The 22550-nt window shown below is 36.7% G+C and overlaps 1 protein-coding gene and 1 long non-coding RNA gene across 2 annotated transcripts in view; one reads left to right on the forward strand and one right to left on the reverse strand.

The window, feature by feature from the left end:
* Nucleotides 1–1095: 1095 nt before the first annotated feature.
* Nucleotides 1096–2463, forward strand: LOC146450524 (uncharacterized). The gene is made up of 2 exons (XR_014860285.1): nt 1096–1368; nt 1445–2463. It is a non-coding gene; the product is annotated as an uncharacterized LOC146450524 (long non-coding RNA).
* A 133-nt stretch (nt 2464–2596) lies between these two features.
* LOC146450525 (cubilin-like) overlaps nt 2597–22550 on the reverse strand; it is a 77346-nt gene continuing 57392 nt past the window's right edge. The window contains exons 6-17 of the mRNA XM_085100325.1: nt 21715–22065; nt 20616–20993; nt 18343–18693; nt 17193–17570; nt 14958–15308; nt 14113–14490; nt 10739–11089; nt 7877–8254; nt 6695–6742; nt 4616–4972; nt 3799–3843; nt 2597–2955 (exon numbers count right to left, since the gene is read on the reverse strand). Coding sequence (XP_084956451.1) covers nt 2894–2955; nt 3799–3843; nt 4616–4972; nt 6695–6742; nt 7877–8254; nt 10739–11089; nt 14113–14490; nt 14958–15308; nt 17193–17570; nt 18343–18693; nt 20616–20993; nt 21715–22065 — 3428 coding nt within the window. The 3' untranslated portion in view covers nt 2597–2893. The remainder of the gene's footprint in view (nt 2956–3798; nt 3844–4615; nt 4973–6694; nt 6743–7876; nt 8255–10738; nt 11090–14112; nt 14491–14957; nt 15309–17192; nt 17571–18342; nt 18694–20615; nt 20994–21714; nt 22066–22550) is intronic.

Genomic DNA, 22550 nt, shown 5'->3' on the forward strand with positions numbered 1-22550 from the left:
TTAGCAACTTGTATGTCGAATTTCAACATATCGTCAACAGTAACCACAAGCATTTCTAGCGTATCGCTTTTTGGAATGATGATATCAGTCGCAGCGGAATTCGAGATCGACTTTTTTATTCCCCATCACCATTGCCTGGTAATTGAACGAATTATATATTACACTCAACAAAATTACCCAATTGTGTTGGTGGAGAACAGGACAACAGGACAATTTTGACCCCAGTTGTACACTGTACCATTACCTAGTATGTTTCCATGACAATGGCGCCGCCCATGAATACAGCCAAACACCGCAAATTTCAATGTCAGCAAAAAAAAAATAGTCACAGATGTTTTGCAGTTTCAATCCGACAGCGTGTTTGACAACTCAAAAGAAGTAAGGGTGCAATATCGATCTTTATCATAACTATAACAAAATTCTCGAATCTGATTGGCTATTAGCAGCCATGATTTGAGCGTCAATAGGACAGCGTACAGATCATGCCTAAGTAATTGGACAACGCAAGCCATCGTGCGCACAGTTGCAACTTTCTTTATTTGTCATAGCCATATTTGTTCTCGTAAATTATAATGGTTATGATTAATTGGTAACAGGACTTTGTGTTGTCCAATTCAGTCTGTAATCAAACTCGCCAGTATGAGACGAAACGACTCCCGCGTGTTAATCACTCTTACGATTACAGACCGAATTGGACTCCACTCCGTCTTATTACCATTATTTTAAAACTTCGCCGGTAATTTTGTAGAGTGTACCATAAATACCTTGTGATTAGAAGTTACTCGTGATGAGTTGAAAGTTCTCAAATGCACTAATATCAAGAACTTTTAAAACATCACTCGTAGGCAATAACAACAGCGGTATGTTTATTGCAAGAAAATCCATCATTATTGTCAAAACGTACAGTTGCGAACGAAAACTGTCACAAAATGCCTTCAATTTGACATTTTTTTGTTAATTTAACGTTCACTGTCTTGTTTTCCTTGCTGTAGCAAGAAATCTCTGCTATTTGAACATTTCTTTTGCTTCTGTATCTGAACTGTCCTACAAGTCTTGCAAGAACAAACAAAACAAAACAAAATTAGAGGCTTTGATATCAGTAAATAGGAAACACAGATTGGTCCTTTTCTGCATCCTACAGGGGTCTGTGACATTATTTATATGTCTAGGGGGAGAGGGGTAACAAAGTAATAGATACTCAATCGTGAATTTAACAATCGACATTTTCAGCTAAGAAGACGACTTTGAGTGATTAGAACATTTTCTGGGTGACTAGAATAGAAAAATTAATCCTCCTGTTACGTTTTACAATACACGATGGCGACTTACCGTAATCACAAAAATAAAAGCAAACATCTCTCGCTGCAGGCCACGTTTTATTTTTTGGCCGGTAACTTCGCAGAACATGACTAAATGTATCTTCAACTAGCCTGCCTTGTTATAGCGTATCGCTTGCCAGGTAATGTTTTCCATCTTACCTGAAAGTACAACACAAGCACAGAGACCACAACCATCCAGTTTTGTAATATTCCATCCTGCACGTGATTGCAAGAACAGTGCGCTCACAACGGCCGGTCAACAGTTTCTTTTCGTTCAATGAAGAACTCCGTCTTCACGCTAAACAGATATTTATCATAGCAAAAACAAAGAGCAAACAAAAAATATTAGCATTGAATGTTGTACCGTAGAAATGAAGCCAAGCAAATGGACCGTAATAACACTGTACATCATATCTTCCGTGTACCATAAGAAAAGTCGAAAAAGAGCATCATTACCACCACCATCCCCTCCCCCCTTTTCCCTCGCACTCTTGAATGGGAACATTACCCGTGGTCTCATATTATTTATTTTTGTAACAACTTCCAAACCTGCATACAGCTCGCCCATGATTTTCCCCGTGAAAAGAAACTCTAAAAGACGCCCGGGCCTCAAATTTCCAGTACCCATATCATATATCGAGGTAGTCTCTTACAAGCCTCTTTGAGTGGGGGAAAGAAGGTAAAAAGAGCGCTTTCATCAAAAAGTCTATCAACAGTTTTATGGGCAATCAAAAGAGGTGCACCTCCGTCGAATGCAATAAGGAGTGAATGAGGCAACCCAAGTAAAACAGAAAAAAAGAGCAGCTCCGGTGGTCAAAAAGGCAGGAAAAGACACAAGTTAATCCTTCTGTATTTACTACTCCCAACGGTGGACTAGACTAACAACACGTGGACAAGGATCAGAAACGAACTCTCGAGTCCCATCGAGTCTGTTTCCATCATCAACCTCGCCTCCCTATTAATTATTTACTAATGATGATATGTGAATTCCTTTGATGAACTGCCTGAAAAGAGAAAAAATGTTATGTCAGTATAAGGATATGATAATAAATGATGTTCTAGTATTAAAAGAGGAGAAAAATACAGGAGGATAATGGCAAATTTAAAAAATGAATGAAGATGTAAAAGAGACGGACTCAATGCTTTTTAGAAAAGAAAAATACTTTGATGTTGATCATATAAGAAAAGGCAATAACGTAGTTGATTATAAAAGAGTCCCCAAGATAAAGGAAAACTTTGTTAATTAAATAAAGATCAAAATCCCTCAAATTCGCTAACTCTAAGTACAAAAGTAAACAGAATTACAAAGCAGTGATAAAGAAAACTATCACATGATTACCAATCTAGAAATTCAGTGATGAATAGCTTGACATAGGAATTAATTTATTAACTTTATAACTTTATTACTGCTGTTTGCATTGTAACTGTTAATAAAGTAAATGTGTATACTAATGAGTAAAACTCGTCCAAATTTATAAAACAAGATTTTAGAGTTACCTCGTGTATTACACATGGTAAAACCGTTCCTGCTTCAACATTTCTCTCCTCGACGAGAAGAATTCAATTTATTTTTATCAATGGTAATGCAATAGAATAGAAAATGTTGCATTCAGGATATTTACACCTTGTAAATACACTAAATGAACAGAAAATAAAAGCTTAAATTTACAATTTTCAAGTTGCATATTGTAAATTTTAAACACATGTTTGACATGTTTGACGGGCCGAACTGTTAAACATATTCGACTCTGAAAACTTGCATTCAGAGTTTCCCCTTGGCAAAACTCAAAATGCATTGTGGGATTTTTGAACTTGCACCTTTGATTCCACACTTTTTTTAAAAAAAGCCTGAATTCCACAAGGCTTCGCGTCCAATACCCTGCGTTTGAATTGAAGCCTTTGAAGCTTGAAATTCAACGCTGGGAAAAACTCTTTATAGCTGAATACGTACCTTTTTTTATGTTATTAAGCTTGTATTCAAACTAATGTCTATACCACTCGAATCCAAGTTTTCTGAAAGCTTAAATTCAAGGTTTAATTAAAAGAGGAGATTAAGATTTTTCTTCTCATGGAGAAATCTTAAATTCCTAATTCATTACAGTTCAGATATAAGACTGCATTACATTTAACTTGCTCTTGGGCTTAAAGCAAATGTAACGCATTTAGAAAGCCATCCAAAGTTAAGTTACCATAAAGATGAATTACGTGTGAAAATATTAAACAGCCGTTCTCTTTTTCGAATACTCAATAAAGTCATTAATTGAAAGCCGTGTAAACTCGTTTAAGCCAATAAACGACACTTAGCAACATATTTTTTTTATACGAGCTAGTCTGTAAAAACATTAAACAAAGACATTTCTAGAGGCATGACAATTTCTGTTACAAAAAAGAATGAAAATTCGATGAAGTCAAAAAACAAGGAGTATCTAGCTGACTAGCGAATCACAAACAAACAAATTGACCGGTATAAAATACTCACATGTTGTCGGTTTTATCGTTGTTGCAGTGGCGGGTGGTGATGGATCTGTTGTGACAAAAGGAAGGAAGGTAAGGTAAAGAGTAAGTGCCCTACACGATCAGAACATAACCCGGTAACATGAAGCAACTAGGAGTATTGAGTATTGTATTATTGTTAAAATGAACGCAAATTGGTGCCACGGAAACCCCCAAACGGATCAGGCATTGTGAAGTAATGACGGATATATCCATGAGTGCTGATTCGCCACATTTATCGTCGATTTCGCTGCAGCGTGCAAACAATGCAGTTTGGTAGGCACCATACTATACTTTTCACACTAGCTTCGACGAAAATAGACATTCATACAGAAAAAGAAAAGCTGTGAATGGTGAATCACGACGAGCGAATCTGAACCAGCGAGTCATGTCTGAGAAACGTTCTGACCAAGGTCTGCAATGAAACTTCATTATGTGTAAGAAATGAGAAATGTTCTATTAACAGAAGAAGTAGTTCAACAATGAAACTTTTTCAATGCGTGACGTTTAAAAGGAAGCTTGAGAGATGAACGAAAACGAACGCTTCTTCCCTTCTTTGGTAAATCGGAGCTAGATGCAGATAAAGCATATGATTGTATCATCATGATGCAAATTAGGATAGGTGTGTTATCTATATAATACGCGGTACTCTCTTCTTTACAGCACATTTGCTGATCAACGAGAGCAGAGGCGGTTAGTAGTCCTGGTAATTGTATGCTATGATACCAAAGGCCGGCCCTGTGAGTCGCTAGGCTTGTCAGGACCCCTCCTGACCTACAGTATTTATCAGGATCCCTCCTTACCTACAGTATTTGTAGTGGGTAAGCTTTGCAATTCTGCCACGCTAATGTCCCCTGTCAGCCTGTATCCCAGACTTCCTGTGCTGTTAGCTTCTCTTAAGACATCAACTACGTTACTTTCAGACGCATTTGAGGATTTCTGCACCACAATGTCAAAATCTACCACCACGCTTCCACTTGAAAGCCTGTTGACGTCAACACGCTCAAAATTTGAGAGCCGTGCACGGAAGATAAGTTCTACGTTTGTTGTAAATTTTGAAATAAAGGCACGAGATTCTTTAGAGTTGAGGTTGCCATAAGCAGACATGTAAATCTCGTCCAGGCTTATTCTTGCTGTAAACTTCTTTTCAGCAAGCATTTCTACAAAAAAAAAAACAGAATGTATTGCTAACAAATTAAAAATTATACACATTACAGCGGTTACCAATAACACGCGACCTACGGCATTCAAAAGAGTCGGATAAAGTTGCGTTTTGGTGGACGTCAATCAAACAAAAGCCGTTAAAATTGTTTTGAATTCTGACAAGATGACAAGAAACTAGGAATTTTACCTCGCTAAGAGAGGGTAAACTTTATTTAAATTGATTCTAGCCTCGAGCCAGATCAAGCGCAAATAAAAGGTTTTTTTGAATTAAAAATTTCAATTTTCACTGCACGTGATAATTTACTCACTTGCACACATCGCTGATTTATTATCAGGTGTAGCGATTTCAAATGTTTCATAAAAAAATACGGCTTCGTCTAAACAATGTCCATATTATTTTTAGATAATCTGGCTTGGAAATCAACTTTCATAAAGTTTACTGTCCGTCAGTGGATAAAACTGTCAATTTCTTGGTTCTGTTGCCTTGAAATGGTCTCAGAATTCAAAATAATTTTACCGACTTTTCTATGATTGACGTCCACCAAAACGCAACTTTATCGGAGTCTTTTGAGGGCGATAGGTCGCGTGTTATTGGTAACCGCTGTAACGAAACTGACATCATAAAATAGACGTTTATGATGATGATGTTAGCGGACATGCAGGCAGAGGTGAGCGCATGCACGATTCACAGTAATCCAATTTAGAGAACACTTGTGACTCTGGAAGTCACTCATAAAAGTAGAAAGAAATCCACAAAGAGTTTTAGTTTGACACCATTAGGAGTATTAATCTTATAAACATGTCTTGTCCTGGCTACGAGTCAATAAGGTCCATGTTGGAATATTACACGAAGCAAATTACAACCAAGACGATCCTATCTAAATCAATCACATTTCATTATAGATACATTTTATATTTTTTATCTAAAATGCCACAATGGTAGGCCTTCTTTGCAGTGGTTTATTGCCAGAACAAAGTGTATTCATAACATTGACCTCCATATGGTTAGGAAAAGAGACAATTAGGCTACCATTTCAAAACATGGGAGAAGTTGCTTCACGCAGTGGCTTATTAGAAGAAGTACTAGTACACTTATTTACTCTGTGGTATAAATGTATTCACCCTTTATTTCTAATAACGAAAAAACCACATCTCTTCACCATTTACATCAGACGAATCAACCATTGACTGTAAAGATTAACATATCGATTACCAACCAACACCTAGCCAGTTAGCATTGCTAGAGACTCAGTACTGCACAATCAGTACCAAACAATACAATAACGGAATTCCTAGTTACAAAAAGAAAGAATTCAAATTGTCCTGTATGGTGTAATTAAAACTATCAAGGACTGTCTGGTCGGCAATTTTTACTGACCATTCAAACGCCTACGCATGGTTTATTTGAGAATCAAAACTCTTGGAAACAAATACTTCCCTTGCACTTTCGTCTTCGTGTACTGTCACATGCTTGGTTAATCGTTGCAAAGGTACCCAAAGGACTCAGTCACCGGGGAGTAACCTCCATGTTCCGCAAAATGCTTTGTAAGGTGTTCAATGTCTCAAATATCATTACTGTGCAGCGATTGAGAAGGAAAAAATGAGAAATCACAAATCCAGAAAATTTTACTTTTCTGTGACTAGATTCTCACATCTTTATTCAGCCTTTCTTATGGAGACACACAAAAAAATAGAAATTATTTCAGAGACATACTTACGTGTTGTAGGCTTTACTGTTGTTAAAGTGGCGACTGTTGGTGGCTCTACTGAAATAAAGAATAGGCACATTTGAAAAAAAGGTCCATTTCCAAAAGGCGTTTTTTCAATACCAAATAGTTTGTTTGCGTAGGCGTGCAAAATTACAATAACGATGCCTTCGTGTGACAACGACAAGCTTTTTTCTTTCTTTTCTTGCAATAAATTTAAACTACTTGTAAAAATAAGTGAAGTTTTACAAATATGTGTGGAACGCACACCTTTTTGGACGTCGTTTAATACGTAAACAAGATTATTTAATTATGACTACGCAGTCACTGCAATCAATAGAGGCCCTAAACTGATTTGTCAATATATGATGAGATGGACGATATGATAAAGACAAAGCACATCGTGAGTTTGTTGAGGGCCTCTTCTGAACGTTGCTTCGATTATAAAGTTTTGGTTATCAATTACAGACGTCAGGATAGGAGCAATACTTCTGCGCATTATTTCAAGGGCTGCTGTTATTTTTGCACAATTCATAGCAACATAGATTTTAGATCTGGGAAGCGCTACAACACAAGCTAAGAGAAACTTAAAGAAGGACCACATCAGAGAGGGGGTAGGAAAAAACTTTGGGACCCCATCCATAAACAGGTTATGTTCCTCCTGATGTCTGATAATAGTTTTTCCAGGGGATAATGTTTATCCTTAAAAAAGGGCGATTGGTCCGTGTAAACATGGTTGCAAAGAATGCCGCCGAAACGCGGAATAATTTGTGAGATCTGCTCCTCATTATACTCTCGTCAAAGATTTACTTATCCGTTTCATATATCATGTATCTGTACTGTATGTGCTATTGACTTGTCTTGACAAAGGGAACAACGAAATGACTAATGTAAGTATCGAAGAAAGATTCCTTGCCTACCTTGACCTTACATTTTTTTTCACTGTGATATTGCTGATGTTTTGATTTTCTCTTTTTACTGTTTTGTTTGTTGCCAGTGAGAACTATTTCCAACAAACAATCCCTCTCTCCCACCCAAAAAGAAAAACCTCTTTTCCCATAGTTGAAATGCCGGGGAGACTGTAACTTGATAAAAGTTTCCTTTGGGGAGATTATATTAAACCCAATTTTGTTACTGTAAACATTTCTAGCATACACTAACTCAGGTAATAATTTTTTCTTGGTCACTCCTTACCGGTCGAGATGTTTTCAGAGGTCACTTGATAGTAAGTAGCTTTAAATCCACGACGCCGCAAGGGCCATGGATGAGAGACAAACAGAACCATCAGGTTCTCGACAGATGAAAAAACCTTTGCATTTTGATACCCATATCCACATATTTTTCCACTAAACGAATTACTGGAATAGGAATCATTTTTAATTTCCAGATAACCATAACGGCACGACGCATGCCAAAAGCCAATGTCCATGTCTTCAATGACCAAATTGATGCGTTTTCCTTTACTTCCTGTGATTTTCCAGCCGCATCTCTGATTAACTGGGTACTCTCTGGGATAAAAAGGACTGGTAATGACTCCAGATGTCTCATTCAGTATTGCCAACTTTGGACACACTGCAATACAACACACATTTATCTGTAAACTTTACAGTTTTTGCAATGTTCTCCCGAATCTTCGACCTTTCATACCTAAACTTCACTTTTGATTTCATAACTACAAGAAAAAAATAAATGTCACTTTCTTTGCAATATACTTTTAAGAATATTTATGTAACTCCATTCTAACTTAAGTAAAGTACACACCAACATAGTTTGGTCAAATGATGCGAGTTACGTATTTATTGACCAAATTAGGCGGTCTCAAAAAGTTACAACCGCCTTAAACAAGAAAGTATTAAAAGTTGGTTAAGAAGTATAAAGAATTTACGTGCACTTGACTTTCTTTTTCTAAAGGCTTTGTAATAGGATCAGATAAAGCGATTTCTGTAAACCCTGCAAATGTTTAGCCTCCCTCACAGACGCTCTTTTGGCTCGTCACGCAATCTTTCCTTTCGGAGAAAAGATTGCGCGACGAGCCAAAAGAGCGTCTGCTAGGGAGGCTAGCAAATGTTAAGATAGTCATTATTATCTATACATGTGTTTACAGCTGAACGTGTGACCGACAGCCAAGCATCACTCATGACTACCTTGCCTCCAGCAAGGCATCACCAGTTTTATAATTCCGATGAGGTTTCTGTGCTTCCAAATTTTCAGGACTGAAAAACAAACGCTCTGGCAAACGAATCCTAGCTTCTCAATTTATTAAATACTTCATCGCGAAAATCAAGCGATATAAAGAGTTACAGCCAGCTTTTTAATTTAAGCATAATTAATATCACCAAGGCAAAATAGTGCTCAGTATCTACCTCAATAGCAAACCTTATTCTCTAGACTTACACCAGTTATTTATTTCCGAGCAAGGGCATTTTGAAATGAAAATATGGTAAAACGGTAGTAAGTCAGTACACTATACTCTTTGATCAAAAGCTTGCGTTGGGAAGTTTGCAGCTCAAGATTTTGTTAAAAAACTGAGAAAAAAGAAACTGACTAACAACCAGCTCGTACCGTGCAATAAACTGCGATCAAATGTAAGCTGCTTAACAGCTCTTATTTATATGCTCACAAAAAAACTTGTGTGAAAAGTATGAAGTCAGTTACGTTAGCTACTTGTTACAAGTTTTCCAGCGGGAGAGCTTGTGGATAATGTCAGTTGTATTTTCTCGGCAGATTTTTTTACGTCAAGCACACAAGTCTACTTGGTGCCAATCAAATTAAATTTTGGTCATACGACAATGGGCGTAATTTGCTTACGTCAACAACTAAGTCATAGTTGCTAGAAATGAGTATTGATGAAATTTGCTCTGAGTTTTCGAGAATCGTGGCCCAGGCTTAGAAAATGAAAAAAAAAACCAGATATTTTCCCCTAAGGAAAACCTTTCGGAGGCTACCTTGGAAAACATTATCTACAGCTTTCGAGGAATTTTAAGAAAAGAAAAGAACAGGTTTTTTATTGACCATCAATTGACATTAAATATTTGAAAAATAATACTTGCAGAGGTTCAAACTCATGCATAATTCGCCAATACAAGAAAAAGGGAATCACATCCGTAGGGAAGGCTTCAAATTCGATGTTAATTATAATAAAATTTGATTAACTCTTGTTTTAAATTTCTTCAATAATTATCAATGATTTGAGATACTCGAAAGATTGTTTAACCCCATTTCCAAGACGCACGTCGATATTGATAAAAAAAAAAAATCTCGGCTGCCACTTCATTTTCAACCCAGTACGAGGTGTTTGAACCTTTTCCAAGTCTTCCCATCTTACTGTTGGTAATTGCAGTCAGGAAATCTCAGACAGGGACCTTACTTAAGCACTTTCTCTAAAACTATCAAACTAACTCATAAATTACAGTAATTTTCATCTTGCTAATTTTGAAGGACCTTAATTTCTACTTTATTCTTCGGGCATCCTATCAACACACAGTGTTACTATTTACCCACGGCAGAGGAAAGACACTAAATAACACTTATTATGCGTTATTGATCATGTTTATAATGTTTTCAAAAATAATATTGGCATGATGTCCTCCCCGCTTAAGTGATGGCCGTGAAAAAGGCATTTCTTCCGTGGCGCTCTTCAGTTTATGTAGTAAATATCACTTGAATTGAGTTCCCCACAGAGTACACTGGAGAAGGAATAGACTGACCATACAGCTGAAATGGGCGTCTGTTATCATCTGAAGCTATATTTGTAATGGTGTATGGTGGGCCTTTTTATTTTTTAAAGCAATTTTTCTGGAAGTTGACAGTCGCCATATCCCCAATTTTTTTAGTGTGATTTTTAATGATACACATACCAAACTTCATAACCCATTGCCCGAAGCTAGGAAAGCTGCTTGTAATCATTGGAGCGCTAGGTAGTTTCCAGTCCCCCTTTTTTTATCATCATCCTGAATTATGTTTTATAACTTAAAATATCGTGAGATATCGTAACCTTTGTGACAAGTCACACACCTATTATGATGAAGACAAGTGACTGTATGGAAGAAGGTTTACCTGAGTCATAAGTAATTGCCGTGTAAGAGGCATTAAACCCTGAGTGCTGCTCAGTTAATGTAGAAAATATCACTTGAATTGAATTCCCCACAGAGTACACTGGAGAAGGAATAGACTGACCATCCAGCTGAAATGGATGTCTGTTATCATCTGAAGCTACATTTGTGATGGTGACACGAGCACCGTATGATTGTCGACCCAATTCAAACTGATGGAATGTCAGCTTGATGATGTGGCCACTGGGAACTGTGATATTCCAGATACATTTGCTGTATTGAGGAAAGTTGCTTGGAAAGTTTGGACTCCAAAAGAATCCACTTGATCCAGTAAGAATGTCTCCAGAGCTACAAGCTGTGGTGGAAATCGAACGTATTAGCTAGAGTCAAGTCCAAGCAACAACCGTGGACGATAATCCTGCTGGTATACGTTGGATCAATTGTTGATCTGATCGGCTTAACAAATACAAATGATAAAAGAGGCAGAGACCGATACAACGTAGAATTACGGTTTAAAGGTTACTATATTTCGGCTGGCCAAACCAGCCTTCTTCAGGTATAATGAAAATTTACATTGGGACATACGCTTATATAGCTGACAAATATTTGCGCAATAGCGGAACTACATTAAACTAAACTGATTGACAGTATAAAATATGAAGCAGATGAAATAATAATAACAAAGAATAAAAAATAATAAAAGGAAAAAAGCTAGTACATTTCTTCGCGAATATTAAGGCCATGTGGAGAAAGTGTTCTGCCTTTTGAGATTAAAAAGGCTTCCCTGGCCTTTCGTATTGAGTCTCGGTTAGGCCAGGGCCATATTTTATACTGTCAATCAATTTAGTTTAACGTAGTTCCGCTATTGCGCAAATATTTGTCAGCTATATAAGCGTATGTCCAAATGTAAATTTTCATTATACCTGAAGAAGGCTGGTTTGGCCAGCCGAAATATAGTAACCTTTAAACCGTAATTCTACGTTGTACCGGTCTCTGCCTCTTTTATCATTTGTATTAGCTAGCTTTAGTTGTTCAAAGAGCGGATAACTCTATCCAGCGGATAGGTCGCTCTCCAGGCGGAATAAAATGTATTGGTTAGAGTTCATTTAAGGTGGCCGAACACAGTTTGCGCGCGCTTTACAGATTCTGCTAGTGATGCTATTAAGCGCGCGCTAGGGTTGTGGTACGCAAATACAGCGGTCGATAAAGTGATCCCTCAATTTCACATGAAATTGATAATAAAGTTAAGTTTTGATCCTAAATAAGTAAGTTTCTCGTTTCCGGACTCTTTTTCTTTTCTTTCCGAGCAAAAAAGTCCTTCACCAAGACCTTTTGCATGCTTTTCATCTTTGCCATGAAACCCAATTGCGACTGGTTGTTTTCGTGGAAATAATCTGTTTTCTAAGGAACCGCTCATAAGAATTTCGTGAAATTTGGCATGAAAAAAGTTCCCTAAAAGCGTAACTTGCCTACAAAGAGAAACCTAAATCTAACAGAGGGTATCTTCACAAAACATTAAAATGCAAAATCAATATTTACAGGAGTTCTCTCTGTTAAAATTACATGAAAATAGTGGAACTGTGTCAGTGTTTTGTGAGTTTTTCTGGATACAAAAAATGGAAAAAATCTAATGAGTACATTTTCTAAAAATAAAGGAAACCTACTATTTATGAGCGTTTAATAGTTCGCTGCGTTGCCATGGAAACGGTTCTTAGCTCAACAAGACGTACGAAAATACATTCTTTCTTAGTTAGTCTTACACCATACCAATTTTGGGCGTCCAGAAATACATAGTTTCCAAATAACGTTTTCTAACACCTGTACACTAAAAAACTGTATTCGGCCACCTTAACCCGCTGAAAGCACTTTATCGACTGGATAGAGTTATCCGCTCCTTGTTGTAGTAAGCACAAACTAGTAAATGTTATTGCCTCAATAAGCAGCAGAATTCAGGCGTTTAGTCCTCAGTTCCAGACGACTTGTATTTTCAAAAGCCTTTTAATGAATTCCTTAACTGAACTAGATCTCCGTTAATAGCCGCTGTTATTTTCTTGTTTTGACTATATAGTGTCCTCAGTATTACAGTGTTTGTAGATAACAACTAAATCTAAGGGATTCTGTGAAGAAAAAAAGTTATAATATGTTTTTGTATTTTCTCTACAATTTCGTTTAGCTTTTTCACGCACATGTCAACGGACACTTGTACCACGTGCCCGATTGTAATAAAATACTTTTGGTTCTGCCTCGGTTTCTTGTGTGATATTTGATGCATTAGTAGGCTTTTAGATTCGGTTGATCGCCAACAATTTTTGTCTTATTTCTGTATTTTGTAACTTTTAGTTTCTCAGCTTTCTGTGTAAGAATTTTCTTCCCGTTTTTACGCTTCAAAGAATGTTTTTTTAATTATTATACTGGACACCGCAGAGTAAGTGCCATTCACTTCACGAATAAGGTATAGTTAATATAATGAGGAAAAAAAGCATAATAAAGACGGTGACAACAAACAGAAATACCAGTAAGGTCCTTCTTTTCAAAGAAGGGGTCTTATGCTGAATTCTTCTCAATAAAGTAACTAATTAACGTTGTCACCACCTTTATTTCAAGAACTTTTGGTAAATTTGAGCCACGATTGTATTGTTAAGAGCACAAGAGCAGGTTGTTAAGAGCAGGTTGTAAGAGCACAAGACAATTTTGATGTGCAGTACTCAATGGAAGAGGCGATCATTTTGTTCGCTAATCCATAGATTTATATAAACAAGAATTAAACTGATGATAGCCTTTTGCAGTACTCTAGAACGAAAACTGAAAGTAAACATTACAAGCGTATCTGGTTAACAAGATGCTGTGAGCGTATTCTTGATCTGCCGTCACTGAAGGCAAGAGAAAAATATGGAGAAGAAAACATGAACTTCATTATACCAATAACGGAATAATTTTCAATGTAAGTAAATTCAATGTAGCAGAACTAAGACAAAAGGGTAAAAGCGACAACCCTTTACTTACGATCTCACTGTTTATTTGCCTCATCAGCAAATGAACAATGGGATCACAAACCGCAAAACTAATGCTCTACTTAAGCTGTCACCGAATATTTTTCGCTGGCTTTTCCAGCGCTCGCATTGCAGAAAAAGGAACATGTTTAGAAAGTTAGCGTGCCTGCTGACTAGCTTCTACTTTTTCTTTGTAGATTTTGCTAACATGTTACGTTTAATTGCGACACACCAATTTTCCACAGATTTTAACGCTAATATAAAAGGACTGCTTATGCACTAATAATAATTTGCGAGAAAATGGTCGTTGATTAATTCATTACAAGTTGTCACAACAATCAGCATTGCTCTTTTCTCCTTATTTTTTTTTTATTTTTCGTCTACTCACCAGGGATTGAGGCGGTGTGATTTGCTTGAATATAAGTTGCCTTAAATCCACGATAATACTTGCTGTGACTACCATCAGACACAAACAGCACCGTCAGGCTCTCAGATATTGAGTGATATCTCATTGATCTACGGTAACCACATCTTCTTCCATCATTGTAATCATCAGAAGAGATGCCATCTTGAACTTCAAGATAATCGCACGTGCATGTTTGTCCGCAACGTTTAATGTACAAGTCTTCGATGATCATCACGACCCGGTTTCCTTTACTTGCTGTGATTTGCCAGCGGCATTCCCGGTAGTCTGGGTAATATCTGGGATAGAAGGGACTGGTGATGACTCCTGATGTCTCATTCAAGGTTGTCATATTTGGACAAACTGGTTAAAAGAAAAACAACTTATCATGAATTTCATATGTATGTTTTACCAACAGGCCCTCGAGTTGACGTGATCTTTTTTCGTCAAAAACAAGCCTTAGTTGGACTAAATGAGTATTAAGGAAATCTTCTCGTACTTTTCGAGAATCGTTCTCCAAGACTAAGATATTTGCCTACGAAATACTTTTTGGAGGCCACGTTGACAATTATTATACACAGTATTTAATAAAATTTGACGGAAAGTAAAGGACGGGTCATTTGTTTTAGCGATTAATTGACCAAAAATTATTTTCAACATTAATGGTTAAAGCTGGAAAACATTTATTGAAACGTTTTTGATGATGTCTATAATGCTTTGAAAGATTTTTTCGGCATGAAGTCCTCCCCATTTCTATGTACTAACAAAAGGTTGCGACAAGTCACACTATAATATGATAAAGACAAGTGACTGTATGCAAGAAGGTTTACCTGAGTCATAAGAGATGGCCGTGTAAGAGGCATTAAACCCTGAGAACTGCTTAGTTAATGTAGAAAATATCACTTGGATTGAATTCCCCACAGAGTACACTGGAGAAGGAACAGACTGACCATACAGCTGAAATGGCTCTCTGTTATCATCTGAAGCTACATTTGTGATGGTGACACGAGCACTGTATGGATATCGATCAAATTCAAAATGATGGAAAGTCAGCTTGATGATGTAGCCAGTATGAACTGTGATATTCCAGATACATATGCTGTATTGAGGGAAGTTGTTTGGAAAGTTTGGACTCCAAAAGAATCCACTTGATCCTGCAAGAATGTCTCCAGAGTTACAAGCTGTGGTGGAAAGCGAACGTATTAGCGAGCTTTAGTTATTCAAAGAGCGGATAACTCTATCCAGGAGATAAGTCGCCCTCCCGGGGATATAATGTATCGATTAGAGTTGATTTTATTCCCTGGATAGCGATTTATCCACTGGATAGAGTTATCCGCTCTTTGTCATAGTAAGCACAAACTAGTAAATGTTATTGCCTCAATAAGCAGCAGAATTCAGGCATTTAAGCCCTCAGTTCCAGACGACTTGTATTTTCATAAGCCTTTAAATGAATTCCTTAACTAGATCTCCGTTAATAGCCACTATGATTTTCTTATTTTGGTTATATAGTGTCTTCAATCTTACAGTGTTTTTAGAGAACGAATCAAATCTCGGGGATTCTGTCCAGGTTTAATAAAATTATAGTATATATATTTTTTATTTTGTCTACAATTTCTTTCGGCCTTATCCCGCTTATTTCAATTGACACTTGTGAAAACAGGTTTTGTCTTCACAAACGGAAATACGGACGGACGGGGAAACTCTTCAAAATCACTTTGTAAAGGCCTTGTTCCTGGGGAACACTAGCTGGCTGCGGGAAGGACCGATATCTCTTACAGCAAGCGAATATCTCCGAGACAGTAAAACCACACAGAACTTGGCTCCGACGTAGGGTTTAATACCAAGACTACAACCAAGGATGTAACCAAGGATGCAATCAGGGATGTAACCGAGGAAAATCTTACAAAGCACTCGTATTTAAGCCTAAGCTAGTGAAACGATTCGAATTACATCATTTTCCAACGAGTCAGATTACAGAATACAACAATCATTTCTGAACGTCTATTGGTTGAAACCTTAGCTTATTCTGAAACATTTATTACTTTCAAAAGTTACACAGGTGGGTAACAGTTTAACAAAAGGCTAGCACAGGTTACAATAACACTTCAACGCTCAATTACAGTTATGATCTTATAAGAACCGTTTACGCCTAAATGAATACAACAGCTTATGTTTTCGGTTTATTGAACTTGAAACTAAGAAACCTAATATACTTTGTGTTGGTTTTTATATTTTTATCAGCAAAGCAAATTAACCTAAATATCTATAAATCCTCTCATCATACACTTGTACCACGTGCTCGATTGCAGTAAAATACTTTTGGTTCTGCCTCGGTTTCTTGTGTGATATTTGATGCATTAGTAGATTTTTAGATTCGGTTGATCGCCAACTATTTATTTTTCTTATTTCTGCATTTATTCTTTGTTTTTTTTTTTAAGCTTCTCAGCTTTCTTTGTGACAATTTCTTTCCGTTTGTACGCTTCAAATATGGTTTTCTAATTATTACACTGCACGCTGCAAGGGAACGGCCATGGGTATCACGAACTATAATTACGAGAAAAAAAAGAGCAAAATAAAGACGGTGAAAACAAACAAAAAAATACCAGTAAGACCCGTCTTTTCAAAGAAGGGGTCTAATGTTCAATTCCTCTATACAAAGTAAATAAATCTTGTAGCCATACCTATTTCAAGAACTTTTGGTAAATTTGAGCCACGACTGTAGTAAAAGCCGTCAGTTCCAATCTCTTACTGTGCATCAGAAAAAATCAGAAAAATGTATGGTGTGTCTTTTTATTATTTTGTTTTAAACCAACTATCCTGAAACTTAACAACTCCCCATTCTCGAGCTCCCCGTAACAAAGTTTAATTGTTAATGAAACGGATAACAAAGACGAGTACCCTTTTACGCTTTTTTTCTTTATTTTGGACAACCTTTGTCGAAACAGCTGTATACAACGACTGCTAATGCGCTCATAATAATTTGAGGAAAAATAGTCCTTGATTAATGCTTTGCAAGATGACACAACAATGCGAATTTGCTCTCCCACTCCTTTTTTTGTACTCACCAGAGATTGAGGCAGTGTGGTTTGCTTGAATATAAGTTGCCTTAAACCCACGATAAAACTTGTTGTGCCTACCATCAGACACAAACAGCACCGTTAGGCTATCAGACATCGAGTAATATCTTACTGATCTACGGGAACCACATCTTCTTCCATCATTGTAATCATCAGAAGAGATGCCATCTTGAACTTCAAGATAATCGCACGTGCATGTTTGTCCGCAGCGTTTAATGTACAAGTCTTCGATGATCATCACGACCCGGTTTCCTTTACTTGCTGTGATTTGCCAGCGGCATTCCTGGTGGTCTGGGTAATATCTGGGGTAGAAAGGACTGGTGATGACTCCTGATGTCTCATTCAAGGTTGTCATATTTGGGCAAACTGGTCGAAAAAAACAACTGGATATGAATTTCATATGTATTTTTTACCAACGGGCTCTCGAGTTGGCGTGATCTATTTTCGTCAAAAACAAGCCTTAGTTGGACTAAATGAGTATTAAGGAAATTTTCTCGTACTTTTCAAGAATCGTTCTCCAAGGTTAAAATATTCATTGCCTACGAAATACTTTTCCGATGCTACGTTGAAAATAATTATGTGCAGTATTTTAAGAAATTTGACGGAAAGTAAAGGACGGGTCATTTGTTTAAGCGATCAATTGATTAAAATCCCTCTTAACATTAATGCGGTTAAAGCCTATGTTAGAAACTCATACAACGCATGCGTTAAGTACATATACAACTTGTACCAGAAAGTATCCTTGTACCAGTTTATAGGATTTTCACCTTTTCTAAGCCTTGCCATCATACTATTGAAAATCACAGTCAGGGTTTCTTAGAAAAGCAAAATATCTAAACAAACTTGGCAGACTAACTAACAAATTACATTAATTTTGATTCTATTTTGCAGATTTTTGAGTAAATTAATTTCTCCTTTACTCTTCACGCAGACACTAACACTCAATGCTATTTACAATCCATGGCAGTGGACACACACTGACTAACATTTATTAAAACGTTTTTGATGATGTCTATAATGTTTTAAAAGATTATTTCGGCATGAAGTCCTCCACATTTCTATGTACTAACAAAAGGTTGCGACAAGTCACACAACTATAATATGACGAAGACAAATGACTGTATGGAAGAAGGTTTACCTGATTCATAAGTAATGGCCGTGTAAGAGGCATTAAACCCTGAGTGTTGCTCAGTTAATGTAGAAAATATCACTTGAATTAAATTCCCCACAGAGTACACTGGAGAAGGAATAGACTGACCATCCAGCTGAAATGGCTGTCTGTCATCATCTGAAGCTACATTTGTAATGGTGACTAAAGCACCGTATGATTGTCGACCCAATTCAAAATTATGGAAAGTCAGCTTGATGACGTAGCCAGTGGGAACTGTGATATTCCAGATACATCTGCTGTATTGAGGAAAGTTGTTTGGAAAGTTTGGACTCGCAAAGAATCCTCTTGATCCAGTAAGAATGTCTCCAGAGCTACAAGCTGTGGTGGAAAGCGAACGTATTAGCGAGCTTTAGTTATTCAAAGAGCGGATAACTCTATCCAGGAGATAAATCGCTCTCCAGGGGATGATAATGTATCGGTTATAGTTCATTTTATCCCCTGGATAGTGATTTATCCACTGGATAGAGTTATCCGCTCCTTGTCATGGTGAGCACAAACTAGCCTCAATAAGCAGCAGAATTCAGGTATTTAGGCCCTCAGTTCCAGACGACTTGTATTTTCAAAAGCCTTTTAATGAATTCCTAAACTAGAACTCCGTTAATAGCCAATATGATTTTCTTATTTTGATTATATAGTGTCCTCAGTATTACAGTGTTTGTAAAGAACGAATTAAATCTGGGGGAAATAAGTTATAATAATTTTGTTATTATGTTTTCTTCAATTTCTTTCGGCTATTTCAGGCTTATTTCAACGGACACTTGTACCACGTGCTCGATTGCAGTAAAATACTTTTGGTTCTGCCACGGTTTCGTGTGTGATATTTGATGCTTTAGTGGGTTTTTTGATTTACTTGATTGACAACTTTTTTTTTTTCTTCTTTCTGTATTTATTCCTTGTTTTCCAGTTTCTCAGCTTTCTGTGTGAGATTTTCTTAACGTTTTTACGCTTCAAATATGGTTTGCTAATTATTATACTGCACACTTCAGGGGAACTGCCGTGTACATCACGAATAAAGTATAATTACGAGACAAAAAAAGGAAAATAAAGACGGTGAAAACAAACAAAAACTACCAGTAAAACCTTCTTTTCAAAGAGGGGTCTTATGTAACTAACTTTTAAAAGATTTTAAAATATTTTGGAATTTTTACTTTTTGGTTACTAAGGAACATAAAGCTACACTTTTGTGAGACTTCTATGCCCAGGTTGTATGAGAGAAAGGCGATTTTTCATGTGTTTCTAAACCAAGGTAAGACATAATAAGATTTTAGGCGTTCTCTGGTTGAAAGTTAAAAAAGATTTAACAAGCTTTCGGTTGCTATTCTGCAATCTCTGACAAGTGATTAATAAAAAGCGTGAAAAAGAAACTGATATATACAGCAAAAAGTGCGAAAAAGAAAAATTATAATAAAAGCAATAAAAATTCTTTATAGTGACGCCATTATCAAGACTAACTTACAAATTATACGTGATATAAAATATATCATTCGGTTTAACCTTCAAAAATTAGCAGAGGAACAAAACAACCTAAGACAAAAGAAAAGTTGTTTTGTCTTGTCTTGTCTTTTATTTGTTCTTAAGTTAGTCTTGATGATGGCGTCATGATGATGCCGTAACGTCGGCTTTTAATTATAATGTTTGCTTGTTTATGCGTAAGCAAATCGCTTCTCATCAAAAATTCTTTAGTGGGAATAAAATACTTAACTGAAGTTCATAATAAAATAGAGTATTGTCTGGGTAATTGTTTCGCATTATTGTCTGCTTCACTTCTAATTACTGCCTCGACTGGCTTCAGCTATTTGCGGGTAGGTATATAACCAGCTTGTCACTGTCTATTTTTAATAAAGTGTTGTTGTTGTTGTTGCTGTTGTTGTTACTGTATGCCAGAATTCGAGAGTTTTTCTAACACGGAAATTTCCCTTGTCGATAACGTGAGCCCAGGTGAAGTCAATGGAGTGGTCACTCAATCATGCGTGTGTTGCAATGTTGGGACCTTTTTTAAAGGCTTTTGTGTTTCTGGTATGTTTATTAACTCTTTTTTTAAGCACCTTCCAATTTATACAATATAACTCTTTAAACGTTTAATTGCGATACACTAATTTTCCACAGATTTTAACACTAATATACAAAGACTGCTAATGTGCTCAATAATTTACGAGAAAATAGTCGTTAATTAATGCATTCCATGCTCTCCCCCATTTCTTTTTTTTTATTTTTTTTTTTTTTATTTTTCGTCCACTCACCAGGGATTGAGGCGTTGTGGTTTGCTTGAATATAAGTTGCCTTAAATCCACGATACAACTTGTTGTGATTACCATTAGACACAAACAGCATCGTCAGGCTCTCAGATATTGAGTGATATCTCACTAATCTACGGTAACCACATCTTCTGCCATTATAATAATCATCAGAAGAGATGCCATTTTGAACTTCAAGATAATCGCAAGTGCATGTTTGTCCGCAACGTTCAATGTTCATGTCTTCGATGATCATCACGACCCGGTTTCCTTTACTTGCTGTTATTTGCCAGCGGCATTCCTGATTGGCTGGGTATTTTCTGGGATAGAAGGGACTGGTGATGACTCCTGATGTCTCATTCAGGGTTGTCATATTTGGGCAAACTGGTTGAAAAAAAAACCAAATGGGCATGAATTTCATGTGTATTTTAAAACAACAACAAGTTGGCATGCTCTTATTTTCATCAAAAAAAGCCTTAGTTGGACTGAATGAGTTTTGATTAAATTTTCTCCTACTTTTCAAGAATCGTTCTGCAAAGTTAATATAAATACCAAATACTTTTCAGAGGCCACCTTGACAATTATTATGGGCAGTATTCAAGAAATTTGCCGGAAACAAAAGGACGGGTCATTTGTTTTGGCCATTAATTGACCAAAATCCTTCTTAACATAAACATGCGTTAAGTACATATACAACTTGTACCAGAAAGTATCCTTGTACCAGTTTATAGGATTTTCACCTTTTCTAAGCCTTGCCATCATACTATTGAAAATCACAGTCGGGGTTTCTTAGAAAAGCAAAATATTTAAACAAACTTGGCAGACTAACTAACAAATTACATTAATTTTGATTCAGATTTTTGAGTACATTAATTTCTCCTTTACTCTTCACGCAGCCACTAACACTCAATGCTATTTACAATCCATGGCTGTGGGTACCCACTGAATAACATTTTTTTTTTTTTTGCGTTTTTGATGATGTCTATAATGCTTTGAAAGATTTTTTCGGCATGACGTCCTCCACATTTCTATGTACTAACAAAACGTTGCGACAAGTCACACTATAATATGATGAAGACAAGTGACTGTATGCAAGAAGGTTTACCTGAGTCATAAGTGATGGCCGTATAAGAGGCGTTAAACCCTGAGTGTTGCTCAGTTAATGCAGAAAATATCACTTGGATTGAATTCCCCACAGAGTACACTGGAGAAGGAATAGACTGACCATACAGCTGAAATGGATGTCTGTTGTCATCTGAAGCTACATTTGTGATGGTGACACGAGCACTGTATTGATACCAACCCAATTCAAAATGATGGAAAGTCAGCTTGATGATGTAGCCAGTATGAACTGTGATATTCCAGATACATATGCTGTATTGAGGAAAGTTGTTTGGAAAGTTTGGACTCCAAAAGAATCCACTTGATCCAGTAAGAATGTCTCCAGAGTTACAAGCTGTGGTGGAAAGCGAACGTATTAGCGAGCTTTAGTTATTCAAAGAGCGGATAACTCTATCCAGGAGATAAGTCGCTCTCCAGGGGATATAATGTATCGATTAGAGTTGATTTTATCCCCTGGATAGCGATTTATCCACTGGATAGAGTTATCCACTCTTTGTCATAGTAAGCACAAACTAGTAAATGTTATTGCCTCAATAAGCAGCAGAATTCAGGCATTTAAGCCCTCAGTTCCAGACGACTTGTATTTTCGTAAGCCTTTTAATGAATTCCTTAACTAGAACTCCGTCAATAGCCACTATAATATTCTTATTTTGATTATATAGTCTCCTCAGTATTACAGTGTTTGTAAAGAACAAATAAAGTCTGGGGGATTCTTTCAAGGAAATATGTTATAATATTTTTTTTTATTATTAGTTTGTCTTCAATTTCTTTCGGCTTTCTCAGGGTTATTTCAACGGACACTTGTACCACGTGCTCGAT

This window comes from Pavona decussata, unplaced genomic scaffold (assembly GCF_977016875.1).
Source record: "Pavona decussata unplaced genomic scaffold, jaPavDecu1.1 SCAFFOLD_448, whole genome shotgun sequence".
Lineage (NCBI taxonomy): Eukaryota > Metazoa > Cnidaria > Anthozoa > Scleractinia > Agariciidae > Pavona > Pavona decussata.